This window comes from Centruroides sculpturatus, unplaced genomic scaffold, assembly GCF_000671375.1.
Source record: "Centruroides sculpturatus isolate CEXI.00-Female unplaced genomic scaffold, Cexi_2.0 scaffold77, whole genome shotgun sequence".
In the NCBI taxonomy this organism is placed as follows: Eukaryota; Metazoa; Arthropoda; class Arachnida; order Scorpiones; family Buthidae; genus Centruroides; species Centruroides sculpturatus.
In genome coordinates, this window is record NW_019384320.1 from 1,099,267 (window position 1) to 1,120,785 (window position 21,519).

Consider the following 21,519-nt stretch of genomic DNA (forward strand, 5'->3'; position numbering starts at 1 on the left):
AATTCATCAAACAATTTCCATACCAGGGGAAGGAATCTACATCATGAAAGTTAATGGCGATATATTTCCCTACAGCCTTATAAATTTTAACTTGCTCTAAATGTCTGAGATGTATAGGCATGTAAATCTATACAGTTTTACATGCAAAGATATCAGAAATTATATCCAGGGGAGTGAAAAAACTGAGAAAATTTCTGCTGTCTGATAAGGTGGCATATTTAATTCCATTAATCCAGTATCTTCGGGTCTGACATGGTGCCACCACATCAGACCCAAAGATACTGGATTAATGGAATTTCACTGTACAATGGTCGTAAAGTAGTGGCAATATACCTAAATGTTACAAATGTGTATATTGTAGGATCAATGTACTTTTACATTCCTTCAATATCAACAACCATCTTTCTGCCAGATACCTCACAGATGTTGAATGCCAGTAACAGAGTTGTTTGCTGATATCCTCAAATTAGTGTCTTACTACATGGATATACCACTCAGATGTAAAAACACTTTCCTGTAAGTGGTTCTTTCCATTGTCTGAATAGATCAAAGTTACAGGTAATCATGTCTAGAGGGTATTGCATATGTTCAAGAACTTGTCATCTAACGTATCCATATATATATCTCTATAATATATAACATGCCACTAAACACATCCCTGGTCCTGTAAGGGCATAGAAGCAGAAGTGTAACATCAAGTACTTTCATGCAAGGCAGATGTGTTCTGAAATACTGCTGTTTCTTCCATACAGCAGTATTTCAAGAAATGCTGATAATTATGCAACACTCACAACTGGATTAACTAAGTACAAATAATGACTATAATTACTGGTGTTATTTTTTTAAACGTTGGTAGTATACATTATTAACAGTCTTGTTCTAAACAACTTCATGATATCACATCTTGTGCTATAATTTTTCAATATCCAAGTATAACTTTCAATTATTTTTGGCTTCTTCTTCCTCTGCAACTAACTGTCTAGCCATCATCAATCCACCTCCATCAGCAACTCAATCAACTGGATATGATGAGATTCGATAACAGAATGACCAAAACATGCCATATCATCCACACTATTACAGCCTTCATGGAATGTTTTTACCTACCATGCCACCATTCAATATGATAATCCATCAGGGCTGCATGCTTCTAGCAATCCTTTGTAACATTCTTTAGCATTCCTTCTGCAATGCACACCAATCTTTACATGCATGTTATTCTCTATTTGAAAACATTAAGGTAGTCTAGTTTGACACAATAAATTCAATATTTTGTACTCATCCATCTTTATGAGCTTCCAAACAGACTAGTGGTTGGCTATCTTTTTTTGCCACTGAACACACAGTCTCTCTTGATCACATCACTGATGTGGCAATTAAAAACTTCCATTGATATATGTACATGCACACACAAATTTTATTATGATTTCATTATTAACAAAAACTGTAGCAATATTCTCAATGTCTAGTTACTTACCACCTAGTCTGTATATTCTGCAAAATACCTAAAATTGTTTTTTTAGTATTGGAATCTTTTATTTTCATTTTTACTAATGGTTACTACAAAAATGTCACTGAATATAAGCTACTATATCATTATGTTTACATTAACACAGCATTGCAGTGCCAAAACAAGCTTGTTTTAGCACTTATAAGGAGCATGCTATCATAATATGAAGCAGAACACATTTCAAAACTGCATAAACAAAGAATTTTCATATATAATAGCATGCTCTTATATGTGATAAAAATAAGAAATTAATCGCTTATAGTTTTTCATTTGAAAATTTCTTTCATATTCCCTATATTTCTGTTATATATCTCTGACTTTCCAGAATTTACAAACTTAAAATAGTAGATTTTAAATAAGATTTCTATTAAATAACGCAAGAGTCAAATAATATCTTGAGTATTTTCAGAGTTATAATTTCATATTTTAAATGAAAATTGTAGAATGTGTTATCTTTCGTGTCTGTCATCATAATGAAGAGCTGAAAATTTTTAAAACAAATTCACTGTAAAATAAGTAATTTTTACTACTTTGTTCTAAGTTTTTAGGATATAACAACTTTGTATTTAAATATTAACATTAGACGTAACTGGGAATTTTAAAGATTAATATTACAATCATAAATTCTACTAATGTACATAAATATATAGTTTAAGAGAAAGCATTAAAATATATTCATATTCTTGTAGTCTTTCAATACCTTTTAATAAAAAAAATTATTTTTATTTCAATAAGTAACTTAAGTACATAGAGGGGATATCATGCCAACAATTTTACTGATTTAAGAGAAAAATTCATATAAAAAGGCATTAAAGAACTTTTATAAAAAAAACGTTTTAATATCCTGCGAATGCTTTCGATATAGCTTCTTACTCTTGTTGTGGACCCTTTGTACATACTGTCAATCTACTTCATCTTCTCCTTTTTCCATGTTTATATTGCGTTGGCATTTCCTTCTTTAATATGTTTTTTCCATTTCTCTCTATCAAAGGCTTTTTCGCTCTTAAGTCCCCTCAGGTTCAAGTCTTCTTCTTGAACCAGAGGGGACTTCTTATGTTGGATCTTCTTATGTTGGAACAATTATGTTGGATCTTCTTTCCAACATAATCGTTCACTCTATGTGGCCAAACCACCTCAACCTACATTCTTACATCTTTTTGCTCAAGAGGCACACCTTAACAGAACCTTTAATAAAATCATTCCTTATTCTATCCTTCCTTGACACTCCACACATCCATCTCAACATTCTCATCTCTGCCACCTCCATCTTTCTATCTTGGGCTCTTGTTATTGCCCATGTCTCAGCTCCATATAACATTACTGGTCTAACAACTGATTTATACATTTTCTTTTCAGATTGTAGCTAACTTTCTTGTCACATAACACACTGCTCAGCTTCCTCCAGTTCATCCATCCACATTGAATTCTATGCTGCACCTCTGAGTTCAATGATGCACCTCCTCTCATCTCGACAAATGTCCCAAAATATTTAAAACTCAGAACAAAAGGAAGTGGCACATTTTGGATTTTAATATTACACTCATCTCTACCATTCAGAGTCATATAAGCTGTTTTAGTTCTGCTAATCTTCATGCCCCTTTCTTCCAAAACTTTCCTCCAATCTTCCAGTTTCTTCTCAGCCTTGGTTTGGGAAAGTTCACACAGCACAATATCATCCACAAACAGCATACTCTACGGAGCCTCACATTTCATGTCACACACCAACATGTCCATTTTCAGGTCAAACAAATAATGGCTAAGGGCTGATCCCTGATGCAAACCGACATTAATGAAGAACCCTTCTGTAGTACCCACACTACTCTTAACTTGGATCTTTGCTCCCTCGTACAGTACATTTCCTTGATGAGCCTAACATATTTTTCTGGAACATTCTTTTCCCTCAAACATCTCCATATCTCTTGCCTTGGTACCCTATCATATGCCTTTTCTAGATCTGTGAACACCACGTGCAAATCTTCCTGCATTTCCCTGTGCCTTTCCATCAGCTGTTTTAGAGCAAATATAGCATTAGTCGTACTCCTTCCCATCAAAAAGCCAAACTGTTCCTCTCCAATCTCAGATTCCTGCCTAATCCTTTTTTTCTACAATTTTCTCTCAAATCTTCATAGTATGGGACAATATCTTTATACCTCTGTAATTTCCGCAATTCTGTACATCCCTTTTACCTTTAAAGATCGGCATAAGAATGTTCTTCCTCCATTCATCTGGGATCTTCTCCTGCTGCTAGTTTCTTCATAAGGTCCCAGAAAATATCAATTCCTTACCCAAATCTCTCCAACCCTCAACCAAAATCTGATCAGTGCCTTCTGCTTTCCCCATCTTCATTTTCCTAAGCATACTTTCCACTTCTATGCTAATATCTTGCACCACTCCTTCATTTGTCTCTCCATTCTTATATAAAGTTCTGGAGTTTTCTTCATTCAATAAATTCTTAAAATATACTTTCCATCTTTCCTTGACCCTTTCCTAATCTTGTAATACCACTCCTTTATCATCTTTAATCAGTTTAATAGAGGTAAAATCTTTTGATGCCTTACCTCTTCCTTTGGCAATTCTCATCAACTGCCTTTCACCACCTTTCCTTTCAAAACCTTTATAAGCCTCTTCTAAAGCCTTTGATTTTGAAATAGTCACTGCCTTATTAGTCATTTTATTTCCAAAATGGTAAGTTTCTTTATCTTCGGGCCTTCCCATCCAATCCCACCTTTTCTTAACTGCAGATTTTACCTCAGTATTCCACCACCAAAGTTCCTTTCCTTCTGGCGATCTCTTTCCTGAAGTTTTCCCTAAAACCTTTCCTCCAACTTTCAAAATGCAATTGTTATTCAGCTACCACCATATTTGCACATCATCTGGGAACTGGATTTTTTTTAAACACTTTTACCTTAAACTCATTCCTTAATTCCTTTTCTTTCAATCTCCACCATTTGATCCTTTGTTCAATCTGGCCAACACAATTCTTACAATGGCCCATAAGAAAGTCACAATCCACCAGGAAAACTCGTGCAGCAACACAGCTTTCTCCATTTAGCACCTTACTGTTTCTCACTTCACTCGGATGTCTCCTGCAGCACAAAGAAACAATTAATCTGGCTGGATCTAACTCCACTCATGTATGTAACCAGCTGATTCGCTTTCTTCTCAAAGTAGGTGTTAACTAGTGCAAGGTCAAAAGCCACAGCATGATTGACTAGTCTTTCTCCCACTCTCCACCTCCCAAGAACTCTTCTTTCTGCATTCCTCATCTTCCCAACATGACCATTTAAATTGCCCCCACAGATTAATCTCTCATTAGGAACATATATTATAACTTGATCAAGATATGTCCAAAAGTTTGTCTTTTCTTCTTCTCCACTACCTGGCTGAGGAACAGATACACAATCATAATGAAAATTTCATCAACATCCAACTAACGCACATAATTCTATCACACCTTCATTTAACCTCACAGATTTTGTCTTTTAGAACTTTATCAATTATGATACCTACTCCATTCCTTCCTCCCTTATTCGCTCCAGTCACGAACAGTTTGTACCCTTTACCAAGTTCTTTAGCTTTATTTCCTTTTCATCTTGTCTCTTGCATGCACAAAATGTTCACTCTCCTTCTTTGCATAAGATCGACCAACTCTCTACTCTTCCCATTCAATGTTACGATGTTTAAAATACCTATTCTTATACTTGTCTTCTTCCTCTTCTCTTTCTGGACTAGCTTCTTTCTCTGAACCTGTCCTTGGTTCGGTAGTCCTAGCTCATTTGAAAGTTTTTGGGCAACATGACTGCACATTGTTTCAGGGGGACATCCTAACACAGTCATAACTTACTTGTAGTCTAGCAGACTAAAAGTAAGTTATAATTGTCATACTGTCAATGACCTTAATATATCCCTTGTTTACTGCTTTACTCCTTAATGCTCACCAAATCACTTCTCTTGGAATTCTATTGTAGACTCTCTCCAGGTCAATTAAAATCACTTATAAATCTTTTTTCTTTTCTAGATGCTTTTCTATCAGTTGGCACAGGAGGAAAATGGCCTACTGTTGATCTTCCTAGCATGAACTCACACTGATTTTCCTTGACGTTCAAACACATTCTCAACTTTCTCTCAATAAGTCTCTCCCAGATTTTCAATGTATGGCTCATCAACTTTATGCCTCTGTAATCTGGGAATCATGAATGTCATCTTTGTTCTTGTATACTGATACAAGATAGCTTTTTCTTCATTCCTCTGGCATATTTCCCATGTTCAAAACTTTATTAAATAATCCAGTTATCCATTCATGGCCTCAGTTGCCCAATGACTTCCAAATCTTCACTGGTATTCCAACTGGGCCCATAGCTTTCCTATTTTTCATTCTACTCAGAGCATTTTGACCTCATTTACAATTATTACTTCAATCCTGCTTTCCTTCTTGTCCATCTCCAGATCCATATCAACGTTAGATAGAAAGTTCAATAGACAATAGAAGTATTGTTTCCAATGCTCTCTAATGTCTCTCTCATCAGTTAGAACTGCATCTGTATAAAATTCCTGCTCTTCTTTTCTCTTAACAAAAACTTCTCAACACATATACAACAAAAATCCATCAAATGAATACATTTTAACCAGGACGCATAAATTTGTAAAATACTATTTGATACAATTGCCAGAAAATTGATGAAACCATATTGCAGTAAGAGTTTATAATTTTAAAAAAGTGATCAGAATAATAAAGAAATGGAGTTTGAATGATTTTTTACTCACCCTTGAAAAAGCAAGATCAATGAATAGCCCAATTCCAAGTTTGTTAAAGAAATGGTGGTAAAAGCAAGGTCCATTAAGAGTAAAGAAAAATATTTTAAGAAGATACAATGCTTCTTCAAAATAATTAAAATAAAAGTTGGCGTGACATCCAACCTCAATACGTTTTTACTACTCCTAACAAGATACAATGCTTTTTCTGATACTTGATTCTGCCTGCAACCATATAAGAATGAACACTTACAGAATAAAGTAATGGTATATCAAAGTAGCTTTAATTAATACAGCTGGATAAGCAAACCAATGACAATTGGTTTGCTTATCCAGCTGTAAATTGTTCATTTGAAACACTACATTTCAAATAAAACATGCAGATAAGCTATCAAAGACAAAAGACATTCATATCATTAGTTCCTAGAATTATCAAGGAAATGAATGTCTTTGTTAGCTTATCCACTTATAGCTCACTATATACCACTGCATTACAAAATAACACATCCTGTAAGTGTTCATTCTTATATGGTTACAAAATCAAGTATCAGAAACAATATTGTTTCTTAAAATATTTTAAAAATCTTAACAGACTCTACTTTTACCACCATTTCTTTAACAAACTTGGAATCGGGCTATTCATTGATCCTGCTTTTTCAAGGATGAGTAAAACTCCATTTCTTTATTGTATTATTACGATCACTTTTTTAAAATCGTAAAATATTACCGCAATACGATTTCATCAATTTTCTGGAGGTTCTATCAAATAAACTTGACAGGAAAATTTGTACTATGCGTCATGGTTAAAGACCAAATTAAATAAGCAATTATGATTATAAAATAGTAAGAAAAATGCTAAATTCAAGTAACCGAATTTAGATTTTTTTTTGTTATTTTAACCTGGAGGGTTTATTTTAACCCTTTGACAACATATTAGGGTGTTGTTTTTACAAATACTTTTTACTTTTTCCTGCTTTAGATTCAATATTATTTTTCAGTCTTTTAAGTAATTTATTAGTATGTGCAGTATATTACTCTTACAATTTTTATTTTACTTCTGAATACCATTTTAAATTACACATTAAATTACAGTACAGTTTCAACAAGATGTTGGTGCACAAGAATAGTGACACAACTCAAAAACATAGTTCTTCCAGAACCATTTTTTTGAGTTGTGTCACTATTCTTGTGCACCAACGAAGAAATGAACCTGGAGATGGGGCGGGTCATAAGTAATTTTATTCTGATAAAATTACTTATTTTCTTAAAACTGTGTTATGCACATTTCTGTTTATGTAAATACGATTCAAATTACTTGTTTATAGTAGATTATAAAGGATATAAATTGATGAAAACTTAAAATTACTTCCAAATTAAACGATTTTTATCAAATTTCTTATGTTTTTTCGGCATTTCACAGACTTTTCGAACATACGAATTTAAAAATCACGAGGCTTCGTTCCACGTTGCGAAATCGTGCCGTTTTCCCGCCAAATTATTGCATATAAAATATGACAGGTGGCGCAATAATGTTATTAATTTGCTTTTTTTTAAAGATTTTAAAATAATTTCTGTTAATAATTGTTATTAATTAATAACGGTGAGAATTATATTAATAATAATAAAAGCTTAAAGAATTGTAAAAATAGCTGCGTAATAAAATCTGAAACGACCTTGAAACACACTTTCAAGGTCAGCGCGATGTCTACTAAAATTATGATAATCCGCTTTCGCGAGAAAAATTCGCAACGAGATAACTGATAAAATCGTTGCTGACAAAGCCGTTTATCTATTGAAAGAATTTTAAATAGATAAAATCTTTCATACAGCATAATTTCGTTTTGGCATTTGTTTTCTCATTTCTACAACGTACTCCATTGCTTTCTAAGCGGTACTAAATGATTTATTACGGGAGATTATCGCAATTAATCAGAACCACTTCCTGAAGCTTAACTTATTTCAAACAAACGTTATCTATATTCAACTCGAGGAGGATAGTTTTTCCTTAATGGTTGTTTTCAAAAACCCTAACGGTCTTTATAATGGTTTGCAGAAGCTTTCAAACACCCGAACAGTCCTTAATGGCTTACAAAAGCTTCAAAACACCCGAGGGTTTTGTACACAGTTGTGATCAATTAAGAAATTTTAACCCCATTCTTTTAGTAACTAACGCCCTAAGGGATTCAATCTGGATAGCGATTTGACAATTTGCACTGCTGCGAGTTAATTCATAAAAGAACATTGCACAGGTTTATAATTAAAAACACGTTTTAGAACAAGCAAGATAAGAAGTTCAGTATCTCCTGCTGAGAAAATTGCGGTCTTCATAAGCCCAACAAAAGTAGGTCAATTACTTGTACAAACACTGATATCAATGGGACAGGAGATAGAGGAACCACTCGATCCAGTTTTTGACGGCCGAAAATGCCGGCCTGTCCGATCGGGCCAAAGGATAAAACCATTCGCACAGCTCTCCGGAGCCAGAGAGCCACACTTACTGAAGTTTATAAAACAGAAGTGTATTATCGAACGATTAACAATGGCTAATTGTGTACATTTATGAATACTAACTATATGATGTTTGCATAACTATTATAAATTACTTTCCACGCAGCTATTATTTTAATATCTGTAATATTAGCCCACCAGTGGTGGTGTGGATAAAACTACTGAACACACTAGTTAGTTGTGGGTTCTCGCTTGACCACGTGGAATGCTCCGGGTTTTCTTCACTAAATGGAAGCCAGTTTCTCTTAAAACATCTCCAAGGAGTCATTTCCTTCGGCAGATCGTTTATGTGTCGCGTTGTCATAACCTAACATCTGTAATATTAACAGAAGTTATATATGCACGATATATATATATGACACGGTAGTAACAAGATATCTAACGAGACAGTAACATTGTACTTCGTCCAGTGTGTTTCGTTTTTACCTTCCCCGCTACCATCTTTTCAAACGTGACATCCTCAGTGCACTGCCAGAAAAGGCCAAAGAGGACGAACCGATCTGTGGGTCCGGCAATTCGTAACAAAAGACCGGATTCGGCAATTCCACTATGGCTTTTCAGGATTTCTGAACAGTACTCCATTACCATTTTCATTCATAAATAAAGAAAAGGGGAACGTTTATGTAACGAATTCAATCTTATTCGTTATCTTGGATCTTTCATTTCGAAATGCTCATGTATTCGAGACTCATCACAAAACAATGAGTCAATTCACTATTCTGGAGGATTCCGGTTCAAGTCAAACCCGTTTATTCTTGGTTATGTGAGAGGAAAAAGGTTTCTGTTAAGAGGTATCACATGGTTCAAAATCCTTCAGGTGCATCAAATTTGAGTGATTTCACCTGATTTACCTCGTTGCTTCCCTCGAAACCTCCCCCACCGAGGACACCCGAGGTAATAGCCTCGAGTCAAAAACTCTGGGGGGTCTAAAATTGAATCCAGATGGTCGGCAAACTTCAATGTATTTTTCGGATGGTTTGAACCGGATAAGTCAATTATCGTCTCTCAAAGCCCCTCGTGGTTATAGCCCACTATGGGGCCAAACACGAAGGGTAAGAGGAAAAGCGGTTTGTGCCCGCAAGGAAAGAGCTAAAAATGAAAAAGAAAATTAATGAAGTATCTATTTTTTATTTCATATTTGTAATTTCACAGAATTTTAAAAATGTTTTCTATAAAATATATGAAGCATGCTAAAAATATTTAATTTTGTGGTATTATCATATTTCAAAACTAATTAACAATATCATATTGGACTAAAAAAAATACGTTCAATTGTTTCGTCATTGATTAATACAAGAATATATCATTTCGTATTATTAACTGTTCAAGGATACTTTTCAAGGTACTTTTAATTTATTAACAATAAAAAAAAATATTGTTATTATTCTCATTTCGCATATAATAAATGTAAAAATTATTATTAAAACTCCCTTACTAACAATTTTTCTATTGGTACTTTTATAATTCAAAGATTTAGGCGAATAAATTTTAAATTTCATCATCATGAAATTTTTTATACAAAGGACATAAACACAATATTCTTTCTGCTTGAAAATCAATACTGCTCTTTGTTCCAGAACGAAAGTAGTAACGTTACTCCAAATGCTATTAATGTACCAGTACGTCTCCTCCCCTCCTGGCACATCCGTCAAATACTGAAACTAGATACGCCCTATGACACATAATTACAGTCTATAAGAGCATTCTGAATCATCATCATCGTCCGTATCCCCTTATGCTTCCACATTATATACTTTATCATCATTCTACTTCTTAAACCATACTTTCTATTGAAGTGGCATTATTTTTACTTTAAATACTGATCCATTGTTTATTTAGTCTCTAGTTTTGTATTAATAAAGATTAAGCATCAAAATTAATCTTGAGTTTCTTCTATTAATTGAACATTTAATTAATCTCTACTTAATGTAGCGTAAAGATTAGTTCAATGCCATCTTGAATTTTTTCTATTCGATTCAATACACATCTACTGAAGATAGGTTCAAGATCCATACGATCCAAACCATTTATATTATCTTTTTTTCGCTTTTAGCACTTACTGTGTGCTTAAATTATGCGGTATTTTAATGACAATCGTAATAAAATAAAATTATTTTTTATTAAAATCTTGCTGGGTATTAAAATTACAGTCGACCACCTATAACACTGTTAATTATTCCGTTTTATATGAATTCCATGTTGTACACACGTATTTGTAAAATCTAAGTGACTCGTACAACATGGAATTCATATAAAATGGAATAATCAACAGTGTTATAGGGGGGTCGACTTGTATTTTATTAATCTTCAATTCTGGAACGTATTCAAAATTCTTCGATCATCCCATCCGTCACGAATGCAATTATGTTGACGGTAATAAAGAGATTAAATCATCACAACTCTCTTGAACATAGAAAAAAAAATTATTATTAGAATTTCTAATGCATTAAATACACATATAAAAACAATATTACTTTATTTTCATCACTTAAAAAAAACCTTTATTAAGTTTCACATACTTTTCACGAAATATTAAAGAAAATTTCGTGAGGAATTTGAATTATCACCACGATTTATTATATAATTAATTATAATTACCCTGTTTATATATTCTTACCACGTTTTATAATAATAATTATTATTAAAAAAAAACAGTAAGCGAGTCCTCGATATTCATTAAATATATTTATTGTTAAAAAGCACGTGTATTTCGTACACGGGAAAATACATCACCCTTATTAAGATTTATTGTGTTAAGTATCAAGGTAGCACGATAAAAAAAAAACATATATATGCCCAGTGTGCTGTGTAATAAATAAATAAATAACAAAAGATATATCGCAGCCGGTCGTTAGACTAAGCACTAGTGTACTCGCTTTACAACTACAACCCCCGTGGCCTCATTTATCCGAGGGGGTACATTCTTTCGTGTAGTTGTACAGCAGCTGCAGAGAATCTGTTCCCAGTTTCTCATTCGTACAGAACAGACGTTCCTTTTTGTTCATCGAATTGTTGTGCGTGTTTAAAATATTTACACACACGAATTTTAAGAATTTAATATGTAAAAAAAAAGCTTTAGTTTATTTAATTTTAGTTGTTAAAAATATATATGTTTAGATAGAGCTTAAGATAGAGGAGGAAAGAAAAAATAAAAATCTTAAGTAAACATTGCTCACTAAAGTTGGCAAAATTTCCTTTGGCAAACAGTTCGATTGCTTAAAGCGTGCAGTAGTAGTAGTGATTAATGTCATTACGGATTTAAAATTACAACACTCCCTTCGAAATTTAATTTAGTTCTTTTACGAAGGGAATTAAATTTAAATTCTAATCTTAAAAAAAAAATGGAAACGGAAGAGATTTATCCGCTTGAAAGTACAAAAATAACATCCTGTTCTTGCTTCCCCCATTTTTTTCTCTCTCCCTCTCTCTAAACAACGTTAAAATATCCTCTTACGTGTAAGAGGCCCAAACGCCCTTTTATTTACTTCGAATTTCGACCAATCAGAAACGCAGAAATTTGCCACATCATCAATCACTACGTATTTCACAACCTACGTGTTATCGCCCCCCACATTCTCGTGTATATAAATAATCAAAATTTAAACACGTACGAGTAATAATCTACGACCAATCAGAGCGCTTTTTTTAAAAAAAAAACAAGATAACGAAAAAGAAAAGTAGTATATTACTCCTTCTCTACCGTCCAATCTTTTTCAAATTACGTTAGAAACAGGAACGACAATTTCCTGTTCACTAACACAGGAAGCCGTAACCATGGAGACTGGTATTACGTCACGCAGATAGACACGGTTGCTTGTTGTCTGCATTTTTTTTTCTTTCCTTCGCGTGTGTTTGTATGTGTATGTGCGCTTGTGTGTGTGTGTGTGGAGGGGGGTCTGTATGTCGAGTGTGTGCGCTTGGGCTATGTGCGAGCGTATTAGTTTTTTGTATGCCCTTTATCTGTTTACGTATCGATTAAAACACAAAACGTCTATTTACGAAACACTAAAATTTGTATACGTAACTAAAACACGGGCAAAAACACACCAGTTATTTTAATTACACGAAACGATTTATTGCCCTTTATACTATTTAAATTTCGTGAATTCTCTCTCTTTCTCTTATGCTGTAAGTGATTACCAATTTGATAAAGACCATTAACAGCACAATGTAAACTCACAGATGGTCTACTACACCCTTACACGTCGCAGCCCCACAAATCACATGAGCTAGCAATCCGCTTATTGGTTGTGGCGTACCCGTAGCAACAGCAGCATGAAGACGTTTGTCTGGTCCGTGAAGTCAGTTTTGCGAACCCCGTACGCCATTTGTCCTTACTTTAAGAGACGAGTTTCAAAATAAAAATGTTGATGATGAAATATCCTTTGGCAATTTTGCAAAATGTAACGAATCGTAAAACACGTAGGATCGTTACAACAAAGAAAAGATTGACTGTAACGAAATAAGTCTAATTTCCCTCCCTCTCGAAAACGTCACAGGGGTTTAATTATATATTTATTGTTTCTATTATTAATTTTGCTTTGCAGCAAACATGTTTGCTCTTTCGTGTCGTAAACAGAAACGATTCCGATACACGGAACGGGTCATCGAGATGTTTATGTACTGTACAATAACACATTTATTACCCCTTTCTCTACTGCTCTGTTGATAATTTAAGTAAACACATTCTGGTAATGGATCATTTTTCAATTTTTTATTATGTTTTTTTTACTTATCTCGATATATTCTTTATTGCTACGTACAAGTATTTTTTTTTCTTTCTTCTATTCTGTGATAAGGAATACGTTTAGTCTCCCGATAAGCTTATCTTAGAATTACTACTCTTCGTAGCCGATAGGCTATAAAATCTCTTATATATATGGATCGTTTCTGCTCGAATTAATCAAAATCGTTGAAGATCATCCGAGCGCATGCTGTAATTTTCTACTTTAGAAGAATGGTGAGAACTTTGATGATTTCTTCTGGATGATCTTCCTGAAATTCCTCATCGAAAATTTATCACTTTCTCTTCTTAATTTACGTTCCTATCCTCTTAGAAATTACTCCAGTTGAGCTTAAATCTCTTCAATAATCCCATTTTTTTTTTCTTTTTTCGAAATTAATATATCAATCTTCTATGACTTTTGAGGAATTTAATAACGGATATATTGCTTTACCATAAAGTGGAGTTTCTAAATTTTTGCCAATTCTGGAATACCACTGTTTAATAAACTGCATATCTCTTGGTGTTTTATTAAATGGAAATAGTTTTCAAGATGCCAAAGAAACCGATACAGTTTTTTTTTTAATATTTCTTTTTTACCATTCTTTAAGGCACCGTCTTCAATATCGGGAATTTAAGGGTTGAGAAAGAAGAAGGAAGGAAGGAAGAAAGAAAATCTCTTTAAAGTTTTCCATCCATTTTTAGTCCAGAAAATTCAGGAACCGACTTCGATCGATCAGAAATTCCATTACGTGTTTTGCCTGGAATGGTAACAGTCCTGACAGAATATTGATGTGTGCAAAGAGGATCATTTTTCATGCTTGTTTTCATTTTGCTGCACACAATTTTTTTTTGTTTTTGTAGGTTTATTTGCCAAAAAAAAAACAAGAAGAAAAAATTCAAACCAATTCTTGTCGTACAACATCTTCTTCTTCGCCAAGAAGTAAATACATTGTTACTCCTTCCATAATGTAATGTATACATAAAGGAGAGAGGGGTCGTTAAGGCGTACTTTATCCTCAAATCTCTTTGCAAACGAGGACAGTAAGCACTAAAATCCCATTTGATCTATGCAGCTCATTAGCTTTAACTTAAAAGTCATCGTGCTGAAGCTCTTATTTTTAAGTTTCTGTTCTTTCTCCTCTTCACTTAAGGGGTAGAGGGGGAGGAGGGTTCGTTATTTATACTGTTGCCCGGCTCCTTAACTCAATAAATGCCTTCAAAATGAGATCTTTTCGAATATTTATAATGAACTATGTGAGACGATCGATAGAATTCTATTTAGAAGAGGCTGACTTAATGCTGTTAATATTATTATTAATGGCTTTTAGTAAAATTTCCCTCCTGTACGAGCGTACACAGATTTAATTAATTACAATCATTTTATACTTTTTACATACATTTAACACTAAAGTTTAACTTAAAATAATTAATTAATTAATTAAATTCTTTCTTATTATAAAGAAATTGGGTAGATAGAAGTCATCTTTGGGTGATTTATTTTAAACAAATTATTAATAAAACGACCTACCTAATTGGGTAATTTGAATTAATTACCGTTATATTTAACTCCGTTAATTATAGTAATGATGTCGAGGGCTTAAAACCTTAAAATACTGATTTAGAATTGAGAGATTAATTATAAAAATCTTAATTTTTAACACCAATATATGCATATAAACATGAAAGGATACACATGCAACACGAACAGTTGTCAAAAGAGAAAGTAACTAAAAGTAAAACTGCCCACGTGGTCAAGTTATTTTAAGTAGTAGTAGTAGTATAATGAATGAAAACTCTTACCATTGATTATAACATGATCTCTCCCCCTTATGGAGGAGAGTGAATCTTCCGATACGATTATAGAATTATAACATATACATATATGTATATAATATAGCAACGGTTGGGGTGAGCGAAGCACTAGAACCGTAGACGAGGATAGTAAACAGCGGTTATCTGAACACACACGCAGCTCTACACGTTACTGCTATAGGAGTGGCTTCTCGTCTTACGTCATCTCGGCGCTCCCCTTTCGTTGGTCGGAGGGTGGTGACTGAAGGTATAGCGGGGAATTTGTTATAAATTGCAATAGTATTATTATTATTATTATTACAAGCGATTTTTCTATTTTTTGATTACGTTTCACGACGTTTATTGTTTCTTACGATTTATATTTTTTCATTTTCTCACGTGATATTTTTCTAACTATGTTTGTAAAATTAAATTCCCTGTTTCCCCCCTTTAAACTTCATACAATTTTCCACACTTCTAACATTTTTTTAAAATCAATTTATCAAGACTTTAATGATAAAAGATGGATAGCGATGAGACAGAGAGAGAGAGGGGGGTGAGGGGATAACTTAAAATTTAACTCGATTAAAATCTTATTGTCGTTAACTAATTAATGCTAATTAAATTTAATTCCCTTCAAAGTACGTTATATCTGCAAAGTTAAAAGCATGGCGATGGTAATTCGAACGTATTTGACACGTAATTAAATAAAACAATAACGTAGAAACTCCCTCCCCTCTTGACTTCCTGTTAAGATTTCGAGAGAGGAAATTTATGAAAGAAAAGAAGGAGTTTTTCCCCCCTTAAAACTTATACGAAAATTAATTTAATTCCCTATCATTTTATACATTTTGTATCGAGATATATGCAGTTATGTAGTTGCGTGAATCAAATTATCGACATTTTAATTCCTCAAGTTGCATATTAATTATGTTACTGTAACAATTTAGCATAATAATTATTCGACAATCCATTAACTGAGGAATTTAATTCGATAATTAAAAAAATGATAATCACTTTGTCTTTTTTTCAATGATGAAAGAAGGAAATTTGAATGAAAATAATATATATTTATATACTATTTTGCCGTCTTGTAATGTTTATGTGGCATCTGGCATTAAAACTTGCAGCTGTAGTGTTTAATAACTGCGATAAATATGAAAAGAAAAAAGAATAATAAAAGGAAAAAATAGTTTATATATACACATAAAATAATAAATAATGTGTATTTTTCACGCGTAGATGCTTAAAGTAGAAAAAAAGTATGATAGAACTGTATATATATATATACAGTATACTCTAGTAAACTTAAAGTACAGGAAAATTATTCATAGATTATATAATACACAACACAGATGTAATAAATAACAAAACGTATATATGAATTACATATACAGTTATATATATATATAATATTTAAGACTTTATATACTTGTACTTTTCATGTATGAGTACTTTAAAAAAAATAAATATCCGTATACAGTCGACTCCCCCTATAACATTGTTAATTATTCCGTTTTATATGAATTCCATGTTGTACGAGTCACTTAGATTTTACAAATACGTGAGCCGTTCACAGCCCGTATTTGTAAAATCTAAATGACTCGTACAACATGGAATTCATATAAAACGCAATAATCAACAGTATTATAGGGGGTTCGACTGTACAAATATTTCCTCGATTAAATCATAGAAGGTTTTATTTTTAAAAGTACAGTACGTATCCCCCATGTTTTTTGTCGAAGTCTCGGGAAGTTTTTCGAGGTCGGTGTTTATTATCTGGCAACAGGATAAAAAACTGAAACAAATACCCTAATTACTTGTACATTTTCATAGCGATTTTCCATTTCGGAAACATTTTCTTGACTACAAATTCGAGTTTTCCTAATTACAATTCGTCCGATAAGCTCTCAACTTATGAACTAGTTCGCCACTTTCCCACGCTCGACATTCGACAATATTTATAATAATATTCTCAGATATGTTCCCGTGAACCTTGGTATAAACTTCTACAGAATTTGAGTTAAATTTCTCACGTATCATACTAAAGTACATTACTCTATACCGTGTAGTATTTCATGTTTCTAGACTGCTCAACCTATATATATATATATATATAAATGCTTAAGCTCTGATAAGAAAGAGGAGAGATTATATATTATTTATCACACAACTTCAACAGAAGGTAGAAAATTTATACTGGATGCAGGGAAGACGAAAAAAACACACTAATTTTTTCCATTTTCTAATTGATCTTTTCTCACATCAAATGACAATATTCTTTAGCGAAACTTTCCAAACTATTCTGAAATTTAAAAAAAAGAAGAAGAAGAAGCTGAAAATTTCCAAGGAACACAAAAAATTGGCTGAACCGAAAAAATGTATGTAAAAAAAAGGGGAAAGAAAAGAAAAAAATTGATGAAAAGACTCCAGTATTTTTTTTTTCTTTCCTCCTTGTTTATTTTTTTTTCTTTCCTCCACTTATTTTCTCCAATTGAAAACATAAATATAAAAATAAACTGTTTCTATTTTTCGCAAATATGTAAACAATTGTTCTTCTTGTAACAAAATATCACGAGACGATAATCAGATATAATTATTCCCTTTTGTTTTTTAGGCAAGGAATTTAATTTAATTTTAATTTCTTTGTAAATATTTCTCTTTCATTTTATTCTTTCTCTTACATTAAATAAAAATATATATATTCTATACTCAAGTAATTAAGTTAATTTAAATGTAGAATATCCACTAACAATGTATAGTTTATGTGCCATAATTTAAATATAATTATGCAAATAATCGATCGTAATTAAATTTTTTTTAAAAAAATAAGTGTATTTTCAGTAAAAAAAATTGCTATTTTTTTTTTGAAGTTTATTATATGTAGTCTTATGTAATAAATATATTAAATTTTTTATAAGATTATAAAACATATTTAAAATTTATTAAAGTATATATTGAACGAATCTCATATTACACTTTTTTATTTTTAAATTTCAAGAAGAAAATTGATAAAAAGAAAAAATTCTATTCATTGATTCAATAGAATTTTTATCGCCTTTATTCTACGATAATCGTGAATTTTTAATAATTTACACGTTATTTATTATAAATATTTTTCCTTTATGACGTGTATAAATATTTAATAATATTCTTTATGAATAATTTGAAGCAAACTTAAAACGAATCGATTCATTGGTGCCTTATTTAGAAGCCAAGCTACGTGGTTCCCTGCAGTGGAAGTGACAGTAAAATCCAATTTTCTGTTATATCCAGTAGGGATATTTTTACTGCGGGTGGTCAGAGAGTTGCGGTAAGGTTTGAAAAGAATATTTACAATGTCAAATGTCATTATACATTCACTCAAAACAGAAAATCCATTAGTTTGAGCAGAGCTCATCCACCATGTAAGTTAACCATAAATCAATCGATACGATAGTAATTTATGGTGTTTTCTATGTAATATTTGCCAAAAATGTTACCATTTATTGAAATTCTTACTTAATTGAGATATCGGAATCAATTTTCTGCAAGATTTCAATTGTTTAATTAGTGTGTTGCCGGTTTCTGAATGAATTTATAGTTAAATAAAAGATTATTCGTAATTAAAATAGAACTTAAATTGTCTGAAACGTTCTCTTTGTAATATTTATCGTTGAAAAGTAATTTGCTTCATGTATTATTACAACAACACTGTTCTTACACGTTATACAAAAGCAGAAACTGTGTGTTTCAATCTGACCTGCAAGAACACAAAATGTTCTTGCAGGTCAGATTGAAAGAATGTGGTTAATTATACTGAAAGTTGTAAATGGTGCCATTAAAAGGTAATAAAACGTGCTAAGAAGTGTTCTTTTCGAGAAATTCTCTTTACTTACACTTTGTTGTACCTATAACTTTTCCATTTCTGTTATGGATTTAAATTACATTGTCGGTTAGTGAATGCTCGTACCATATTATACTAATAATATTTACGTTTTATTCTCTATTAAATAAAGGTTGTTTTTAAAATAAAACACAGAATAATGATCAATAAAAAAAGGTCTCTTTATATACGTGACCGAAAAACCTTTCGTGTACAGATGAACGTATTCATTCATACTACTTTTATTAACGTCATTTAGAAATATTCATTAGTGAAAATAATTGTATTATAAATTATTCATATTTTCTATACTAATTAATACATACAAACGATATAAATTGACAATCAATAGAAGAATAATGCGCTGAATCCAATACTTTTACTTATTAAATTAACATACATCTGTATTGTAAATTATAATTCATAAATATATAACTCCGTGAAGAAAATCATAATTTCAGTTGCATATAAAATGAAATAATCTTGAAATGGTGCACAATCTCACAAGAATGCAATTGGTTCTGGTGTATTTTTTCCATTTATCAAAAATCAATGAAATTAATTACTGAATCCGATAATAGTAATATAAAATTTAAATCTAGCTGAACGTTTTCCACAATAAATTTTAATCATTAATTAAATTTCTAATTAGTTCTGACATTTTCGTATCAAACAATATGAAAATCAACTACAAGTCGACCCCCTATAACACTGTTGATTATTCCGTTTTNCAACAGTATTATAGGGGGTTCGACTGTACAAATATTTCCCCCCCTTATAACACTGTTAATTATTCCGTTTTATATGAATTCCATGTTGTACGAGTCACTTAGATTTTACAAATACGTGAGCCGTTCACAGCCCGTATTTGTAAAATCTAAATGACTCGTACAACATGGAATTCATATAAAACGCAATAATCAACAGTATTATAGGGGGTTCGACTGTACAAATATTTCCTCGATTAAATCATAGAAGGTTTTATTTTTAAAAGTACAGTACGTATCCCCCATGTTTTTTGTCGAAGTCTCGGGAAGTTTTTCGAGGTCGGTGTTTATTATCTGGCAACAGGATAAAAAACTGAAACAAATACCCTAATTACTTGTACATTTTCATAGCGATTTTCCATTTCGGAAACATTTTCTTGACTACAAATTCGAGTTTTCCTAATTACAATTCGTCCGATAAGCTCTCAACTTATGAACTAGTTCGCCACTTTCCCACGCTCGACATTCGACAATATTTATAATAATATTCTCAGATATGTTCCCGTGAACCTTGGTATAAACTTCTACAGAATTTGAGTTAAATTTCTCACGTATCATACTAAAGTACATTACTCTATACCGTGTAGTATTTCATGTTTCTAGACTGCTCAACCTATATATATATATATATATATATAAATGCTTAAGCTCTGATAAGAAAGAGGAGAGATTATATATTATTTATCACACAACTTCAACAGAAGGTAGAAAATTTATACTGGATGCAGGGAAGACGAAAAAAACACACTAATTTTTTCCATTTTCTAATTGATCTTTTCTCACATCAAATGACAATATTCTTTAGCGAAACTTTCCAAACTATTCTGAAATTTAAAAAAAAGAAGAAGAAGAAGCTGAAAATTTCCAAGGAACACAAAAAATTGGCTGAACCGAAAAAATGTATGTAAAAAAAAGGGGAAAGAAAAGAAAAAAATTGATGAAAAGACTCCAGTATTTTTTTTTTCTTTCCTCCTTGTTTATTTTTTTTTCTTTCCTCCACTTATTTTCTCCAATTGAAAACATAAATATAAAAATAAACTGTTTCTATTTTTCGCAAATATGTAAACAATTGTTCTTCTTGTAACAAAATATCACGAGACGATAATCAGATATAATTATTCCCTTTTGTTTTTTAGGCAAGGAATTTAATTTAATTTTAATTTCTTTGTAAATATTTCTCTTTCATTTTATTCTTTCTCTTACATTAAATAAAAATATATATATTCTATACTCAAGTAATTAAGTTAATTTAAATGTAGAATATCCACTAACAATGTATAGTTTATGTGCCATAATTTAAATATAATTATGCAAATAATCGATCGTAATTAAATTTTTTTTAAAAAAATAAGTGTATTTTCAGTAAAAAAAATTGCTATTTTTTTTTTGAAGTTTATTATATGTAGTCTTATGTAATAAATATATTAAATTTTTTATAAGATTATAAAACATATTTAAAATTTATTAAAGTATATATTGAACGAATCTCATATTACACTTTTTTATTTTTAAATTTCAAGAAGAAAATTGATAAAAAGAAAAAATTCTATTCATTGATTCAATAGAATTTTTATCGCCTTTATTCTACGATAATCGTGAA

General features: G+C 31.7%; 1 protein-coding gene across 4 annotated transcripts in view; it reads right to left on the minus strand.

Annotated features, from left to right (window-relative positions):
* The window catches only part of LOC111625331, a 45,217-nt gene that overhangs the window by 13,704 nt on the left and 9,994 nt on the right, over positions 1–21,519 (minus strand). The window contains exon 1 of one of the 4 annotated variants that reach the window (XM_023368485.1): positions 15,297–16,436. The exons of 1 other annotated variant lie outside the window; for it this stretch is intronic. Coding sequence is in view for 1 of the 3 variants with exons in the window: in XM_023368464.1 (XP_023224232.1) it covers positions 7,629–7,675 (47 nt within the window). In the remaining 2 variants the exon portion in view is untranslated. Of the gene's footprint in view, positions 1–7,577; positions 7,821–15,296; positions 16,437–21,519 lie in introns of those variants that run through there. 2 more of the 4 variants (XM_023368464.1, XM_023368480.1) reach the window with 2 other exon arrangements.